Here is an 18,033-nt window from a genome sequence, read left to right on the forward strand (position 1 = left end):
ATTTTTGCTCTTTTAATCTTCCTGCTAGGTGATCCAAGAAGATTTATCCCATAAGATAAGATCAGTAGTCCTCTTGAGGAAGAGCCTGGTGGTAACCAGCACACAATGCCTCCTAATCCTTTTGCTTCTTTTGATCACATAGTTCCATTTGTTTTCCTGTGGTCAGTGGAGATTTTCTATTCTCTATTGGGTCTTTTCATTTCCCTGCCCCTCCTGGAGAACTTTACCTGTCTCTTGACCAAGAAAGCCTCATCTTCCCTATATGTCTCTCTTCAGGCCTCTACTTTTTCTTCCATTAATGATGCAAGCTTTCAGTTGTAGCTAGTGTAATTTGGATCCTCTTCAGGCAAGAGGACAAACTTTGCACAAACTTTATACACAACTTTACAGATGATGATAGTGCTTCCTTGAGTTCTCTGTGTAACTTGGAGCTTTTCCTGCTGATTTCTCCATGAAACTTTCCTGTTTGCTTGCTCTGGAAAGCTGTTTTCTGAGCAGATTCACCCCAGATTAGATGAAGAAGAGAAAAAGTTTCTTCCCGTTGATCTCTTCCATTGAAACCTTCTGTTTGAGCTTCCCATTTGCTTGCCATTTGCTTAGCGAGTTTGCTCTGTAGAAACTGGGTTCTATAGATGCTAACTTAAGGTGTCTCATCTAGGTCAGCAAGAACAACATTCTAATTAGATGCCATGGAAATTAATCATACTGAGGAAATTTTAAACCGTTAGCGGTCTGTTTCCCCCCCCCCTGTAATTCAAAACTATCATGGCATATTTTGCATTCTTTAATGAGAGACAAGAAGTTCTTGACTTTTTTACTCAGCTGTATCCTTTCAGGTACATGAAGTATGTATTCCTTCTGTCTTTTCGCTTCTCAAAACCAACATGCCCAACTCCTTCAGTCTCCTTTGTGGGCCTACAGTACTGCAGCCATAAGCTTCTGGACTCTGCCTGTAAACCAACTGAAAAACCAGCCAGCTGAAGAAAAAAAACTTTTTTCAAATTTCAACCCTTTCCTCCACTTTGGCCATTGTGATGGAATGATTACTTCCTGTGATTTAGAAACTATTGGTACAGTCAACATTGGTATTTCCTGGAGTTATATCACACTGTTATGCTCCATATGCAATCAATTGTTACCTGAAACTTTTTCACAAAAACTATTGCCACACAGGTTTCCCCTATTCTTTACCCATGGATTTGATATTTGTTTACACTGCTCTCTATTAAATTCTATTGTATTAATGTTCACTCCTCAACCAGGTGAAACAAGCCCTCCCTCTTTATAATGTGTTACATGCATTGCACAGATGAACAGAGGCTGGGACTTCAGTCACCTGGTCAGGCATGTCATTTTGAGCCATTCTGAACTTGCCATGGTTGCCCGGATTCTCTTTGATCTGGATTTATTTAAAAATTCTATATTGAAGAGACAGGTATGTGCTTGTTAGTTTCCTTAAAATTAAAAAGCATTAAATGATTACTTTCCTCCACTGGTCCTACTATTTCCATTTCATTAGCTAAACCTTCTATTTTGATCTAGTTGAATAAATGACATTTCTCTTATTCCTTTCTCCAGTTATCAGCAAGGCAGGGCTTTCTTGGAAAGATCGTGCTTGGCAGAATTTTCCTTCTAACAGATGTCAAGTTGATTAAAATCCCCCACCTCTGTTATTTCATGCCTTTATGAAAATTCTATATTTCTTTCTGGAAAATATAACAATTTCTTTCCCTAGCTCTGGACAATGAAGATAAAAAAACAGTATGTTTACAGTATTTGTTCCCTCACTACTGCTGCTCAATTTTATTGCCAAACTAATTTACTTGAATTTTAACAGAGGTATAGATACTTATAATATAAAGGACAACATCTCTTTTATATTTAGCACTTTTTATCATTTCTATTCCATTTTCACAAATCATTCCCTTAAATTGCTACATCTCAGACATGCTCACCATCATTTTAGTTTTTAAATCATAGTTAATTTCTTTTGCTAAGAAAATAACTAACTAGCTCATCTTGCTTATCTTTGTAGCCTGAGCACTTGTGCATAGTGATTGTTATTATTATTATTTTTCATTTAATGGTTTTAAAGGCCACATTACAACAAAGCTCTCATTTGTTCTATATTGTATGAGATCTTTATTTCAGGGCTTTCACTTCTAACTCATACATGATTCAGTTTAAAGCATTTCTGATCGAAGTTAAATGGTTTTAGCAAAACTTTTGGGAAGCAAACTATCAACCTATTCTTCAAATATGGCAAGAAGTAATGGTGGAAGATCATTAAAGAATAATCTAACCTAGAACTAAGGAGAAATTTCCTAACTATGAGAACAATTAATCATTGGCTTGCCTCTAGAAATTGTTGGTGGTCCATCATTGGAGGTTTTCAAGAAGAGATTGAACAACCATTTTGTCTGGAATGATTTAGGGCAAACTCGATTTCATTGAGGGCTGCATCAGGGTTGTGTTTGACCTCAGGGGTGGGCGTGGCCAGTGTGATGTCACTTGTGTTGGAGGCGCCTGTGACCAGCGAAAACAGGCTTCCAAGCTCTGTTTTCAGCTGGGACGGTCTCCTGCAGCCCTCTGCTAGTGAAAACAGAGCTTGGGGGGCCGTGCAGCCCTCGTGAGCTCCGTTTTCAGCCAGGACGGCCTCCTGCGACCTTCTGTCAGCAAAAATGGAGCCCACCCCAACCTCTGCTTTTGCTGGAAGAGGGCTACAGGAGGCTGTTGCAGTCAAAAATGGAGGTCATGAGATCCACATGCGGCCCTCCCAAGCTCTATTTTCGCTGGCAGAGGCACCACAGGTCGGACCTTTGCTGTTTCCAGGATGGCCCCATGGGCCAGCTCCAACCACCCCACGGGCCGGATCCAGCCTGCGGGCCTTGAGTTTGACACCCCTGATTTAGGATCTCTTGTCATGGTTGGGGCATTGGAGTAGAAGACCTCCGAGATCCCTTCCAACCCTATTATTCTGTTCTGTGTTCTATCTTGTACCGGCATCTGGATAACTCAGACAAAACCTCTGTTCCTGATGACTGACCCAGACTGGATCCTGCAACATTATCCTGGGATACATATATTTGCCTTCATTCATAATCAGAGTATTTTAATATAAACAAAAGATTAAAATTTAGCATAAATGGGATAGGTTCTCCTTGAAAATGAACACGTTAACAAAACTTCCCTATTTTAAGTAAAGAAACAGTTACAGTAAATACAGAGCCAGTTTAAATGCTATTAAATTAGGATACATAAAGAAATTGTCAACCGTCCCACTCAGTCATTTGCCAAGAGTACACTTTACTGAAGCTTAAATGGTTACAGAAGTAGTGTAAACTGAATCTGAGGTTTTCCCGTGCAAACAATACAAAGTAAATTTTCCTCTCCACCCCCCACCCCCACCCCGGCCATCCCTTGGTTATCTGTAAATGTCCAATTAGGTGCTTATATATTGTTTAGGAAACGGGTTCTCGGTTCTCAGCTTTGCATACCGATGGTTGACCTTGGCTGGCTGAAGCTTTTCACAAGGCTCAGCTGGGCTTCCATCCCACCTTCTTCTGCTTTACATTCCAATCTTTCCCTCCCCCCGCCCCACTGCTAAGGTCAGGCTGTCCACTTATGAAGCTTGGATAGAAGAGATGCAGCCATGAAACAAAAAGCAATAATAGTTAGTAGCACATCATATACAGATGGGTCATTTGGGTTTGTTAGGGCACTTAGCATGGAATAGGTGCGGGAGTGTGGGGGAGCACACATGGGCTGCCTCAACCATTCAGTGTCCTTCTGAAAGTCCTTCCATAAAATTACCAGTAGGTATTGCAACTTTCCCTTATAGCGGCAAAAATCCTTGACCTCAAAATGTTGTTCTCCTTCTGTTAGGATGGGAGGAGGTGGTGGCTTTGTGGCAGGATGCAAGGCTGAGTCAGTGACAGGTTTCAAAAGACTACAGTGGAAAACTGGGTAGATGTGTTTAAAACTCTGAGGTAATTTCAATTCAACTGTCACTGGGTTTATGACCATATAATGGGGAATGGCCCTTTTGTGGAGCTCTCCTCCTATCGGCTTGTCTCTTACGTGTCCCAAACCTCATTAATGCAGAAAGAGAATGCAACATAGATAATGGTAAAAATGAAAACAAAAATTGAAAAATGGATTGGACTGGATAAGATTAGAAAAAAACTTTTTTGATTTAATAAACAGATTGATTTCAAAATTTATATGGCAAGGGAGAAAACCTAGAATAAGATTAAAAACTTTACAAGATACCAGGGACAGAGGTGGAGTAGCCCTTCCGGAATGGGAGATCTATTATCAAGCAGCATGCCTAACATGGTTAAAGGAATGGATGGAGTTAGGAAATAAAAGAATATTAACAATTGAAGGACACGATCTACAGTTTTTGACATTTTTCATTATACTTGTATAACACCACTGCTTTGTGAATTGCACCAGCTGTCAGTCTGTTTCTGAATGTGATTCAAGTGGCAATTAACCTCTATAAAGCCCCACAAGGTATAGGGGCAGGCTATTTATGGGATTGTCGGTCTCTCATCATCTCTCTTGGCCCACCAAATCTAGCAGGGAGAGCATACTTTGGGTCCCTTTCCTTAGTGTCATCTTAACTCCAGGAGCCTGGATAGCTCTGCAGACAAGGCACTGTAATTTAACACCAGCTGTCTGCAATTAAAGTAAGTTCGAATCTTGCCAGGCTCAAGGTTGACTCAGCCTTCCATCCTTTCTAAGGTAGGTAAATTGAGGACCCAGTTTGTGGGGGCAATAAGCTGACTTTGTGTAAAATATACAAAAGTATGAAGGCTATTGCTTAACGCACTGTAAGCCGACCTGAGTCTCCGGAGAAGGGCGGCATATAAATCAAATTAAAAAAAAACAACCTCATTAGTTTTTTTTTTTTTAATTTGATTTATATGCCGCCCTTCTCCGAAGACTCAGGGCGGCTTACAATGTGCTCAGCAATAGCCTTCATCCTTTTGTATATTTATACAAAGTCAGCTTATTGCCCCCACAAACTGGGTCCTCATTTCACCTACCTTAGAAAGGATGGAAGGCTGAGTCAACCTTGAGCCTTGGCGAGATTCGAACCCTGCAGTAATTGCAGGCAGCTGGTCTTAATAACCAGCTTAATAACAGGGTGCCTTAAACCCCTGTACTACCAAGGCTGTTGGTTGTGCTATCGCTGTGGAATCATCTGCCCTGTGAAACTGCTGCTAAGCCAAGCAAAGTACAGGTCAAATGTTAACAGAGATTAACTGCTTCCAAGACCATCAAGAATTATACATATTTTTAAATGTAGAAGTGTAGAATACCATATGCAGAAACACTTTCTCAGTCTCTTGAGCAGATTTTTTTTTCTTGAGAGAGCTACCGTTGAACTTTGCCTTCCTTGCAGAACCTGAGATAGACTCCAGTAAAAATGAATTTTAAAACTAAACAATTGACCAACTTAACATCACAAATCCAAATTATGTTCTGTTGCATCCATTTTTCTGAATTTAGAAATTTGGTTCTTTTCTTCCAGAACTAATTTCTGTTAATATTTATTTGTCTCAGGAGTCTGTGATGCCTTCAACATCGATACAAAGAAGCCAAGAATTATCCCAGGCTCCAGAGAAGCCTACTTCGGCTACACAGTTCAACAGCATGAAATCAATGGGAAGAAATGGTAAACCATACAGTCTTGGCCTGAGTTTGAATATTTAGCTTCTTTTCCAATTCCGCTGCTCTCCAGATGTGTTGACTATGGCTGTCAGGTGGGAAAGTAATGAGAGCTGAAGGCACATCTGACCATATCAGTCAGTGAAGGCTGGCTTATTTTGTGATGTCACTTTAGTTGTCAGTTTAGGGCAAAAGTGTGGGTTTTTAATGTCTTTTTTATTGAGCTGCAACAAAATCTTTTGTTGTCATTGTTATGTGGATACCAGAAATGTCAATACTAAATAACAATAGTAGTTTATTGAATGATTAATCTTGCAATCTTATCAACATCAAAGCTAAAAGGTATTCTTTTTCCAAACTGCTCATGTGTTGCTTTGTTTGTAAAGGATAGAAGTTTGCTCAGTTCATGCACAAATGTTAACTCTGGGGGTGGGGGGAAAATCCTCCAGCGATGGGCAATCTGTAACATTTTTAGATTTTCACAATCTATTCCCAGGGACTTGGAAGGAGTAGAATACCAGCATTAATCTGTCAGCATCCAGAAAAAATACGAACACACAAAGTGTTTGAAAAAGGAATTATGTTACTGACACTCGAATACAAATAGTGGTGGTGACATTTTGAAAAAGAACATGTTCTTTTTCATCATTTACATGTCAAAAAATAAAAGCAGGGTAATTTTTTATGTAAAGAAAAGCAGATTCTCCATCCAGTCACATTATGATTTAAACAGGGAGAAGATATATGCAAGCTGTTCATATTCTAGAAAATGTAGCAAATATAAATGATTACAGAACTTTAAGTTTTAAAAATCTATGAACCTTCCATTAAAAATCCAGATTGCAATATTATCCTAATATAGTCAAGATTTTTTTTCTTTTTACAACACTGTAATCCCTTGATTTGGGGTGGAGTCGGGGCGACTTGGTGGAGCTGAGCATTTGCTGCCCAGTCACCCTTCCTGACACCTATGCAGAATTTGCAGCAGATATTTCCTCTTTGTGCCCTGAGAAAGAGAGACATCTGCCACTGCCTAGGATTGAACTCTCAACCTTCTGACTGCGAGGTGAGCATCTTCACCACTAAGCCACCACAGCTGCTCTATCCTAACATATTCAAGAATAATATGCCTAAACCTATATAGCATGGTGTCTTGTCTTCCTGGTTTGAGTGCCAAGTACTCAGTCAGAATTTGTGGGTGAAAAAGTCCGGGGCAAATGGAGCTAACATTTCAGACTATTTTTCTAATGCCCTGGCAGCTGAGTGTATGAACTAGCTATGGAGCCAAGAGTTGCTTTTGACTTGGCATGAAATTTCTCTCTAGGATACTCAATCAGAGTGCTATTGCAGTCTTTGGGAAAGGGATTTCCAGTGTCTGAGCCAACTGTTGTTTCTTTTTAAAAAGATGGCTAAAATGCAAATTCAAGAATTAGTAGCTAAAATAAGCTAATGTAAGGCCAACATGGTCTTACTTATCTGGTAAAAATATGAATCACTAAACAAACAAGCCAACCAACATATGTCATACTACCAAAGAATTCAGTGTTGTCTATTGTGCCCATATTCAGCTGACTCTGCTAAATCTGAAATTGGCAAAAAGCAGATGTACTGGAAAAAAAGAGAACTAAAAAAAAAATCAAACTTTTATTACAACCTATGGGCCAAAAATCACAGCAATAAAAAACATAGACATGCAATGTTCTATAAAAGTTTTAAAATAACATATAAAATACATTATTATAGTAACTAGTAAAAATATCAGTGGCAATCACCAAATTCTATATATTACTAAAAATCTTGTGTCTTTAACTGGGCAAAACAGTATGTCATAGGACAAAACATTTTCAACCAAGAAATCTCAAATGGATGAACTTATAGAACGTGTCCAACATCTGGAGCCATGACTCTCTTGGAACTGAAATATAGAACATTTTTTTTAAACTTTTATTTCATAGTCAACATACATCTTAAACAAAAAATCAATCATATATATATATATATATATATATATATATATATATTATTCCCCCCCTCCCTTCCCCCCTCCCATCCCAACCCCCACCCCCCTCCCCGGACTTCCCAGAACAAGTACAGGGTAAAAACATTCACTTGTATTTTAACTCTCCTTGTTCAAAACAAAATATAACTTTTCTTGCTTAAAGATAGTTAATCCCAATTAATTTATCAATAAACAAACAATTTAAAGCCCTTGAAAATATATTGAAAAATCTATAGCCTTGAATTTGACATCCAAAAGGAAATTTCTCAGTTGATCCATTACTTAAAATAATTTTTAGATATAATCCATCCAATCAATCATAACCAAAGAGATCATATCCTTGTTCACGTTTATATAACAGTTGAAACATCCAATCATTTAACATCCAAAAGAAAATTTCTTTTTTTAAAAATCCGTTTTTATAACAGTTGAAATACTCAGTCATAAGTAAAGAAAAAATTTTTTCAAAACCACCATGTTATCCTGCCTAACAAAGAGGAATAAAATTCTTCCACTTCCATTTCCCCCTGGTTTTTTTCTGAGCTTTCTTCCGCTTTATTCCACCATCTTTTATTTTTACAAGCTTTTGTGTATTCAACTGTAATTTTATCTTCCAATCCTGTGCAGCTCGCAAAGTAATTCCTTTTAAGCAACACACCTCTTTAAATAGGATTAAATCCTATTTAATCCTAAATATAGAACATTTTATAAAACATTTTATGACATAAAAATTATTGAAATCATTTTATGACAAAATACAAAATTTCATAAAACAATTCCTGTGGTTAACTGCTGAAGTTCGATTGTTCTGTACAGTTCAACTCTTTCAGAGGAGATACATTTCAAAATATCTCCCTGAATTTTTAAGAATTTTTCTGCAACATTAGAAGCTGTTTCTTTGTGGAAGGCATCTGATGAAAAAATGTCTCTGAAATGATGACCCACTAGGTCACGGGTTGTCTAGATTGTTTTAAACTTCAACTGTGGATAGGACAGATAAACAAATGATGGCACAAAATAGGGCAACTTGGAAAATATGTCAGTGTCTTGTCAGATAGAAGCAGTGACAGACAGACAAAATTGCAGAATTAGAATTGAAGAGAGTTAAGAGGATGGCACATGGGCTTAAACTGGTTTGACAATGAAAACCACAAATTTAGCTGAGGTGGCGCAGTGGTTAGAGTGCAGTACTACTTCAGCTGACTGCTAGCTGCAGTTCAGCAGATTGAATCTCACCGGCTCAAGGTTGACTCAGCCTTCCATCCTTCTGAGGTGGGTAAAATGAGGACCCAGATTGTTGGGGAAAATAGGCTGATTCTGTAAACTGCTTACAGAAGGCTGTAAAAGCACTATGAAGCGGTATATAAGTCTAAGTGCTATTGCTATTTATGTTAAGGCAGAAACTAGCTAAATCCTGAATTGCCAGATTCCAGTAAGAGATACTGGGGGGGGGGATGTGGGGGGCAGAAGCACTCTAAATGCTCAGTGACAGTCTCAAAATCCTGGTCTGTGCAGAAAATAATGAAGTAATCACAGCTTTTACAAACTGCGGCACGTCACCAAATATTTAAAGATGAATTTGCTTAGTATTTTGAATGCATCTTTGAGCCTCCGCCCCACCCACCCGGGTACTTTTTTTAGGTGTCATAACTCTCCCTGATATCTTTTGTATATCTGATACAAAGAGCACCTTATTTTGGTGAGTCTGCAAGCTGGAAGGAAATGCATCTTCATTATAGCATCGACCAAGCCTTGAGTCCTACTTTTGAGATTTTATGTTCTTCATCAGAGTGAGTGAGATGACTTTGCCATTTGCCGTTTATGCATTCTTTTCTCAGAGAAGATCGACATCTTTTTTGTGTATGTTTGAGTGCTCTTCCCAGCATCTATATTTTCAAATTGGGCATCATTGTAGATTACGCTGGGTTTTTTCCTCATGCGGGAGCTTTAAATATTACATCTTATTTTCCATCCAAAGCTTTTCTTAGTCCTTAGGGTCATCATATTCAAAGTGGCCTCAACAAGGTTACTGGCTATCAGTATTTCCTCTTATTAACTTATTTTCTGGCTTTCCATAATCACGTGAATCATAAAGTAACAAAACAGGCCCAGTTATACAACATATCAGACCATGCTACAACTAAACAAATCTGCACATTATGCAGCTACTACAGAAAGTTGATAGATGTGTTGCATAAATCAACCAGCCCTTATTTGACTCTTTCTACCCCTTAGAGAGTAGACTCAAGATTCAGTACAATCTTGACAGACTTGAGCATTGAGTCTTAGCCAACAAGATGCAGTTCAATGGTGAGAAATTAAGGTTTTATACTTTAAGCTAGATAAGATGTCAGAAGTAAGAGTCATTTTTAAAGAAGCCTCTGTGTGTATGGTATGTGTGTGTGTGTGTGTGTGTGTGTGTGTGAGAGAGAGAGAGAGAGAGAGAGAGAGAGAGAGAGAGAGAGAGAGAGAAAGAGAGAGAGAGAGATCCCTATGAGTCATTATTGACTTTTGGCAACTGCCTAGCCCTAGACAAATCCCTGCAGTTTTCTTGGCAAGATTTTTCTGAAGTGGTTTTCCTTTGCTTTCTTCCTAAGACTGAGAGAGAAAAACTAGCCCAAAGTCTTCTAGTTGGCTTTGTGCCTAAAACAGGACTAGAAGTAAATTACTACATCAAATTGCATCATACTACATCTTCTTCTTCTTCATCATCATCATCATCTTCTCTCTGATAGCCAAATGCACACGTGTAAACATTTGTGCAAATCCAGATCACATTTTCAGATATTTGTTTTCATCCATCAAAATTCACTTCGTCAGCAGACCCAGACTCTATTAGGGAGCCTGATTGATGGATGTTTACCTGGTATCTGGTGTCATTTTGGTGGAAATGGGAGAATTAAAGCAGGGAATTTCCACCAACCACTCTTCTTAATGTGTCCTGTACTCAGTAAATAAGGACAGCAACATTTTCTGGGAGTGGACTTCTGGCAGGATAGGAAGCAGTGATGGGGGCAACAAATTTAACACTGCTGTAGCTTTCTTCTGGCCAAGAAACCAGATGAAAACCATATTAACTGAGCCATAAAGACATGCCTTCCCCTTTCAAACAATTCCTGACTTCATTTTTCAACATATTTTTCCATGTCAACATTAACTCCTTTTCTTTATAGCAGAGGAAAAGTTAAGTAGTCTATATTTATCTACTACTCCTTCTTCCTTCCTCTCTTCACTTCTTCTCTCTCTCTCTCTCTCTCTCTCTCTCTCTCTCTCTCTCTCTCTCTCTCTCTCTCTCTCTCTCTCTCTCTCTGCTTAGGTCTATTTAAAGTTTTTCAGCAGAACTGCTTTCTTCATTTTGAAGTTCAAGGGAAGCAGCCAAATGTTACCCATTTGGGGGAAAGGCTTCCAAGTGTAATGGTGTTAGTGGAAAGTATGAAAAGAAAGAATTCAGAGAGATTCCAAGAGAGAAGGGGAAAAGTCATTTTCATGCTCTAAAATACAGCCAACACATTAGGTCATCCTCTTTCTTCATTATCTTTCCAGATTGGCATTGAAGCTTGTTCTTTTCTAATTTACTGAACTTGGCTCTTTTTCTTTTTTGTCTAAAATAAGCAGGCACTTATTTTAGTGTGTTAAGAGGGTTTTTTTTTTCAAAGTAAATTTAACAGCTCTCGAAAATGGGAAATCTCAACATTTCTAATTTTGCTTAATTATGAAAATATTCCAAAATTTCTGAATCTTAAATTTTATATACCATCTGATTTATTCATGCTTCATTTAAAAAGATTTTATAAGCCATTAGCTGGGATCCCTCACAAGCCTGCTTAGGTTTCCCAATTTATGTGATGTGGCTTAACAGAGTTCACTGAATAGTTAAGTAGTACAAATGGGCCTCTGGTCTCAAAAATAGCCACTAGATCAGTGATTCTCAACCTTCCTAATGCTGCGACCCTTTAATACAGTTCCTCATGTTGTGGTGACCCCCAACCAGGGGTGGGTTCTAAATTTTTTTTACTACTGGTTCTGTGGGCGTGGCTTATTTTGTGGGTGTGGCTTGGAGGTCATGTGACTGGGTGGGCGTGGCTAGCTGGTCATATGACCGGGTAGCCATGGCTATGTGTATAGGGACTACTCAGAGGGCTGAAAAAAGTCATTTCTGACAGGTCCTTGCACTTTTGACTGGTCCTCACACTTATGACCATCCTCACATTTATGCCTGTGCAGCATTCTTAACAACCATGTCACTCATTTCACAACTGCTTCTCTTCAACATGGTATAAGATAGGGCAAAAAACGTAAAATGTGAGGACAGTCATAAATTCGAGGACTGGTCAAAAGTGCGAGGACCAGTCAAAAATAACTTTTTCAGCCCTCTGAGTAGTCCCTGTGCACAAAAGGACTACCCAGAGGGCTGAAAAATGTGATTTCTGACAGGTCCTCACACTTTTGACCGGTCTTCCCAGTTATGACTGGTCATCATTTATGCCCATTGTACCATTCTTAACAACCGTGTCACTCATTTCACAACTGCTTCTCTTCACCATGGTTGCAAGATAGGGCAAAAACATAAATTGTGAGGACAGTCATAAGTTCGAGGACTGGTCAAAAGTGCGAGGACCAGTCAAAAAAACTTTTTCAGCCCTCTGAGTAGTCCATATGCATAAAAGGATACAGCAATAGAGAGGGATGAAGGAAGGAAAGGGAAATTAGAATAGGAGTGAAGGTAAGAAAGGGAGGAAGAGAGGAGGAGAAGGAGAAAGAGGAAGTAGGGAAAAGAAGAAGAGGGGGGGAAGAGAAAGTAAGTAAGAAAGAAAAGACAGAGGTGGTAGGTTTGAGGAGAAAGATTGCTGTACAATAAAAAAGATGAAAGGGAAGAAAGCCAACCCCAAACAAATATAAAGATATTAAGATAAAGAATGAATTGTTAAACTTTAAAGAATAAAAGAGAACAAATAGCAATAAATAGCAATAATTAGAAACACACATACAAACATACAACGTATTTTCTTTGAACAGAGTATTTGGCCGGTTCACAAATTTAAACAGTTGTAGGAGGTTAGTACCCACCCCTTTCCTAGAAGAATGAAATATTTTGGAAAATATTTGTCAGATGTAAATGCCTTATTCTATAATGTGTAAATAGTATATGAATGGGATATCAGGGGTTAACTTATCCTTCTATTCTTAATGTATTCATATTTCACCACTCCCTCATATAGCTCCACCCACTGTATATATAAGGAGCCACCTTCACCCTTTTCCTCGCTTCTATCTGTGAATATTCAGTGAATATAGAATGCCTATTGTAAATAAAAGGAAGTATATTTAATCCTTTAACTCTTACTATTATTATTGAGTCTGATCCTAAAAATATTGCAACAAGATGGTAGCAGAGGATGGTTAATTGACTCAATAAAAACTTTAAAATGTCTAAGAAAGATAGGCCCAACACCAGGGCCTACAGCAAAGAAATAGAAACAGAACAAGAAATAATCAACGAATCCACAAACGCAATTTCGAGAGAATCCGAAGAATACATCACTGAAGACGAAGAAATAAGAGATGAAAATGATGACCAGGAAGAAATCGAAATAGAGAATAACGAACTCAGGTCAGAGATATTAAAACTATTAAAAAGCCAGAAGAATGATGAAAGCCTCATCGCGAACCTCCAAGAAATGCTAAAGAACAGCGGAGCAGCGAGAGAGAAAAACATCACTAATGAGAAATCTAAAGACACAAAAATAGTGAGTAATACGACTGCAGAGAAAGTCATTACGAAGAAGAAAAAATGTGCTCCGGCGCGAAATTTTGAATGGCAGCCATCTTGGTTTCAACAGACCTCCGAGATGAGCGAAGCAGAGCCAATCAAAATGCTCAGTTCAAAATTTCTGGCGCGAAAAACGTTATCAGACAACGAAAATGAAAAAGAGGATTCAAACTCATCGGAAGAGTCAGAAACAGAAAGTGAAGATGACCCAACAAGATCCCAAGTAAAGTCAGCAATGAAAACGCTTTTTGCTGCATTTGGGCCAAAACTAAAAATTACCAAAGAGCCACCGAAGAAGCGAGTGAGCAAGCCGACACCTCAAGACCTGCCCGCTCCCATCCTGACTTCGAGAGCGACGACGCCCGAGCCCAGAGAGCCTTGTCGATTCCGTCCTACACCACAGACCGAAGCAAATGCCAACGCCCCCAAAAGAAAAAGAAGAGCAGCCGCCGTCGTCAGAACTCCCAAGGCCGAACCAGAGACCGACTCGTCTGAAGAGGAGCGGAGCGGACGAGCCGCAATGGAGAGAACCTTCCACGACGACGCCGAAGAAGAAATGAACAACGCGCATGCGCGAAACTATGCAGACGGTCCGGGAAGACATGAACTGGCGAGAGAACCGCGCAGACTCGTTGCGAGCATCCCCATGCCGTTTTGCAATTTTCTACACTTGCGAGACCACGGACTACCTCAGGTTGTAAGTAATGGACAAAATAATGTGGGAAACTTACCCAGCGACTTCCCAAAACTAAGGGTTGATGGCATTAATTTGCAAGAATGGTATCAACAGCTCCAGGTTATATTTATGAAAGAAAATTTACTATTTTTTATCACTAGTCCCCCAAAAAGACCTTGGACTTTAAAAATAGATTGTTTACACCATAGGGCATTTTTCTTAATAATATCTAGTGTGTCTCCTGCAATGTATCATAGCATCAAACCGAACCTAACTGTTTCAGAAATTATTCAATGCATGTTTAATTTGTTTCACAGCGACAGTGTAGCCACCACCACAAGAATGTCTAAGGATTTCTTTTCATCTAGGGTGAAACCAGGGGTTTCTATAAGTGAGCATTTGATATCTTTAAACAAAATAAGAGCTGAACTGCATTTAAGGGGGGAGGTGATTTCAGACCAAACAATGAAAAGTGTTATTATCAATTCACTTGATTCATCATGGGATAGTTTTATGTCACATTTAGACACCATCAATCTAGGATATTTATCCATAGAAAGTCTATCCAACAAATTGATAGCAGAAGACAATTCAAGAAAAAATCGTACTAGCAATCACACAGAGCACAAACCTTTTAGGAAAGTAGCTTTCCAAGACAAATATAATGAAACACTTAAATGTCACAATTGTGGATCCAGGGAACACAATAGAAGAGATTGTCCCAAAATTTCAAAGGAAAGACATAGGTCAGAATATAGGAACAAATACAATTATAGACAGTCTTCCATAGATAAACATAGATATAGAAGCCCACCAAATTACAGAGAAAATAGAGGGGGCAGAGAAAATTCAAAGGATAGAAAATCTGGTTCACTGAATGGACTAAATAAACAAGACAACGCTAAAATACAACAAAATGAGAACAACAATTGGCTTATTGATTCTGGAGCAACTAATCACACCACTAATAACAAAAATATATTGTCTTCATTTACAGAAGATAAATTTGTAATAAAGGTAGCTAACCAAGAAAAGGTTCAAGTATTAGGCAGAGGGAACGTAACCTTGCCTGGTCTAGGAAAAATAGAGGGGGTATTATTAATACCTGAAATACCTCATAACATACTAAGTGCCATAAAACTAAGTAGAGACTCTGACATTAATATAGTTTTCTCAAAGGGAAAAGCGACTTTAGAGAAGAATAAAATAAATGTAGGCACTGTGATGATTAAAGGAGGCCTACCTTATCTGATAACAAAGGAAGAATGGTTGCATAACATTGATTCAAATATAGAAGATTGTATTGAAGCAGATGATGAAAATATTAGCAACAGTGACAATGATGAATGTAAAATATCTCATGATCATGCAGATACACACAAAGAAAAAAAAAAACCAAAAATAGGTAAGCCAATTCATGATGAGTGTGCTCACATCTTACATAGGAAGTTAGGACATGCCAGTTTTCCTGTAGTGCAAAAAATGATTGAACACGCAGAAGGTGTCAAAATAAAAAATTGTGAAAACTATTTGGAATGCTCAGTATGTAAATCTACAAAACTAAAAACTAGTCCCAGGCCAAGAAAATCTACTAGAACAACTAACAAAATTTTTGACTTAGTACACATGGACCTAGTTGGCCCATTAACTCCATCAATCACTTATAGAAAACGTTACTTCCTGACAATAGTAGACGATTATAGCCGCTATGGGTTTGTTTACACATTAAAACACAAAGATGAAACCTTTCAAAAATTTAAGGAATTTTACAAACGCATAGAAACACAACACAATATCAGAATAAAACAAATTATGACAGATAGGGGATGTGAATTCATGTCCAAAGAATTCTCCCAATGGTTAAAGGATAGAGGAATGCTACATTACACGTCCAGTCCATTTTCTGCATTCCAGAACGGGATTGTAGAGAGGAAAAATTCCACTTTACAAACCATGATTAGGTGCACATTGGAGGATGCTGGCTTAAGCAAACAATTTTGGTCAGAAGCCTTACATTATTCAAATTACACACAAAATAGAACCTGGTCCAGTATTGTAAATAAGACACCATATGAAGTAATGTATAATAGGAAACCAAAATTAGCACACATGCACATATTTGGAGTCACTGCAGACGTACACATACCTAAACAGTTGAGAAGGAAGGGAGAAAACGTATCCAGAAGACTCAGATTTATGGGATATGAAACTGGCACCAAAGGGTACAGATTCATTGATAATAATAACAAATTTATAGTTTCCAGAACAGCTGTGTTCCATGAACAGGCCAACTGGTCTAAATTACATCTTAATGAAATATTTCCAAATAAATACAAAGATACAAAATCTCATGAGGAAGGGACCATAGAAAAACAAAATATCAACAAATATAAAAGCAAAACCAAAACTTGGACAAATAGCCAACACAAAATAAAGACAGACACACTAACAAAAAAGGAAGCAAGATATTTGCATGATAACAATAGCAAACCTGAAAGAGCCATTAGGAACAACAGAAATCAAACACCAAATAAATACAGAGATTACATAATGCATATGGATGGTGAACCGATAACACCTAATACATATGAGGAAGTGTTAAAACTTCCTCATGAAGAAAAAGAAAAATGGGAACTTGCTATGAAGAAAGAGATGGAAAGTTTACAAGGATTAAATGTATTTACACCTGCAATTGCACCTAAAGATAAAACAATTATTGGTACCAGGTGGATATATAAAATTAAGAACTTAGAAGGAGGCAATACTCTATACAAAGCTAGATTAGTTGCACAAGGTTATGCACAGAAATATCCGGAGGACTATACTGAAACGTATTCCCCTACAGTAGGAACTGAGAGTGTCAAAACAGCTCTAGTGGTAGCATCAGCACTCAATCTTGATGTATTTCAATATGACATACAGACTGCGTATCTACACGCGAAACTAGATAAGGAAATATATGTAAGAGCACCTCACAGTCAGTACACCAACAAAAATGAAATTTGGCTGTTAAACAAAAGTTTATACGGATTAAAACAATCAGGTAAAAGATGGTATGATTGTTTAGTAAAAGTACTTAAGACCATGGATTTCAATGCTACCACTGCTGATAACTGTTTCTTTGTCAAAAAGGGTGATGATTACACTGAATTTGTGTTGATTTATGTAGATGACATTTTGTATATAGGAAAACACAAAGAGAGAAGAGAAACTTTTGTAAATAAGTTAAATGAACATTTCTCGTTGAAATCTCTAGGTAAAGTGAACAAATATCTTGGTGTCCAAATTAATAAGACTAGAAAGGGATTCAAACTTACTCAGAGAGATAAGATTATAGAACTTTTAAATAAATGCAATTTAAACAATGCCAAACCTTGTGATACTCCTATGCAAACTGATTTTCTTAGAAATACTGATGAATCTTCTCCTGAATTCAAAAATAACACATTTTATAGATCAATCATAGGTTCACTTCTTTATATATCTAATTGGACTAGACCAGATATTGCCTTACCACTCAATTTATTATCCAGACATGTCAGCAAACCAACAATGTATCACTGGGAAGCTGTTAAAAGGATTTTAAGATATCTGAAATGTACACTAGATTTTTGCTTAGTATTAGAACCTAGTGATAATAAAGAACCAAAGCTTGCATGTTACGCAGATGCGGACTGGGCTGGCGACACATCATGCAGAAAAAGTACATCTGGTTATATTTTTTTCTTGAATGACTGTCCAGTTTACTGGTATACTGGTAAACAAGAATTAGTAGCCACTTCAACGACAGAAGCGGAATATGTTTGTTTATCCAAAGCTGCAAATAACCTTGTATGGTTTAATGATTTAATTTCAGATGTTTGGAAAAAACCTGCTTTGCCTTTTGTTATGCATGAAGACAATAAAGCA

The 18,033-nt window shown here is 37.9% G+C and overlaps 1 protein-coding gene across 2 annotated transcripts in view; it reads left to right on the forward strand.

Annotated features, from left to right (window-relative positions):
- Positions 1–18,033, forward strand: part of ITGA11 (integrin subunit alpha 11) — a 121,494-nt gene that overhangs the window by 21,637 nt on the left and 81,824 nt on the right. For both annotated transcript variants that reach the window (XM_034435488.3, XM_087877910.1), the window contains exon 2: positions 5,575–5,686. In XM_034435488.3, coding sequence (XP_034291379.2) covers positions 5,575–5,686 — 112 coding nt within the window. The remainder of the gene's footprint in view (positions 1–5,574; positions 5,687–18,033) is intronic.

The sequence above is a fragment of the Pantherophis guttatus genome, chromosome 13, assembly GCF_059756535.1.
Source record: "Pantherophis guttatus breed Tessera chromosome 13, ASM5975653v1, whole genome shotgun sequence".
NCBI classification, from domain to species: Eukaryota; Metazoa; Chordata; class Lepidosauria; order Squamata; family Colubridae; genus Pantherophis; species Pantherophis guttatus.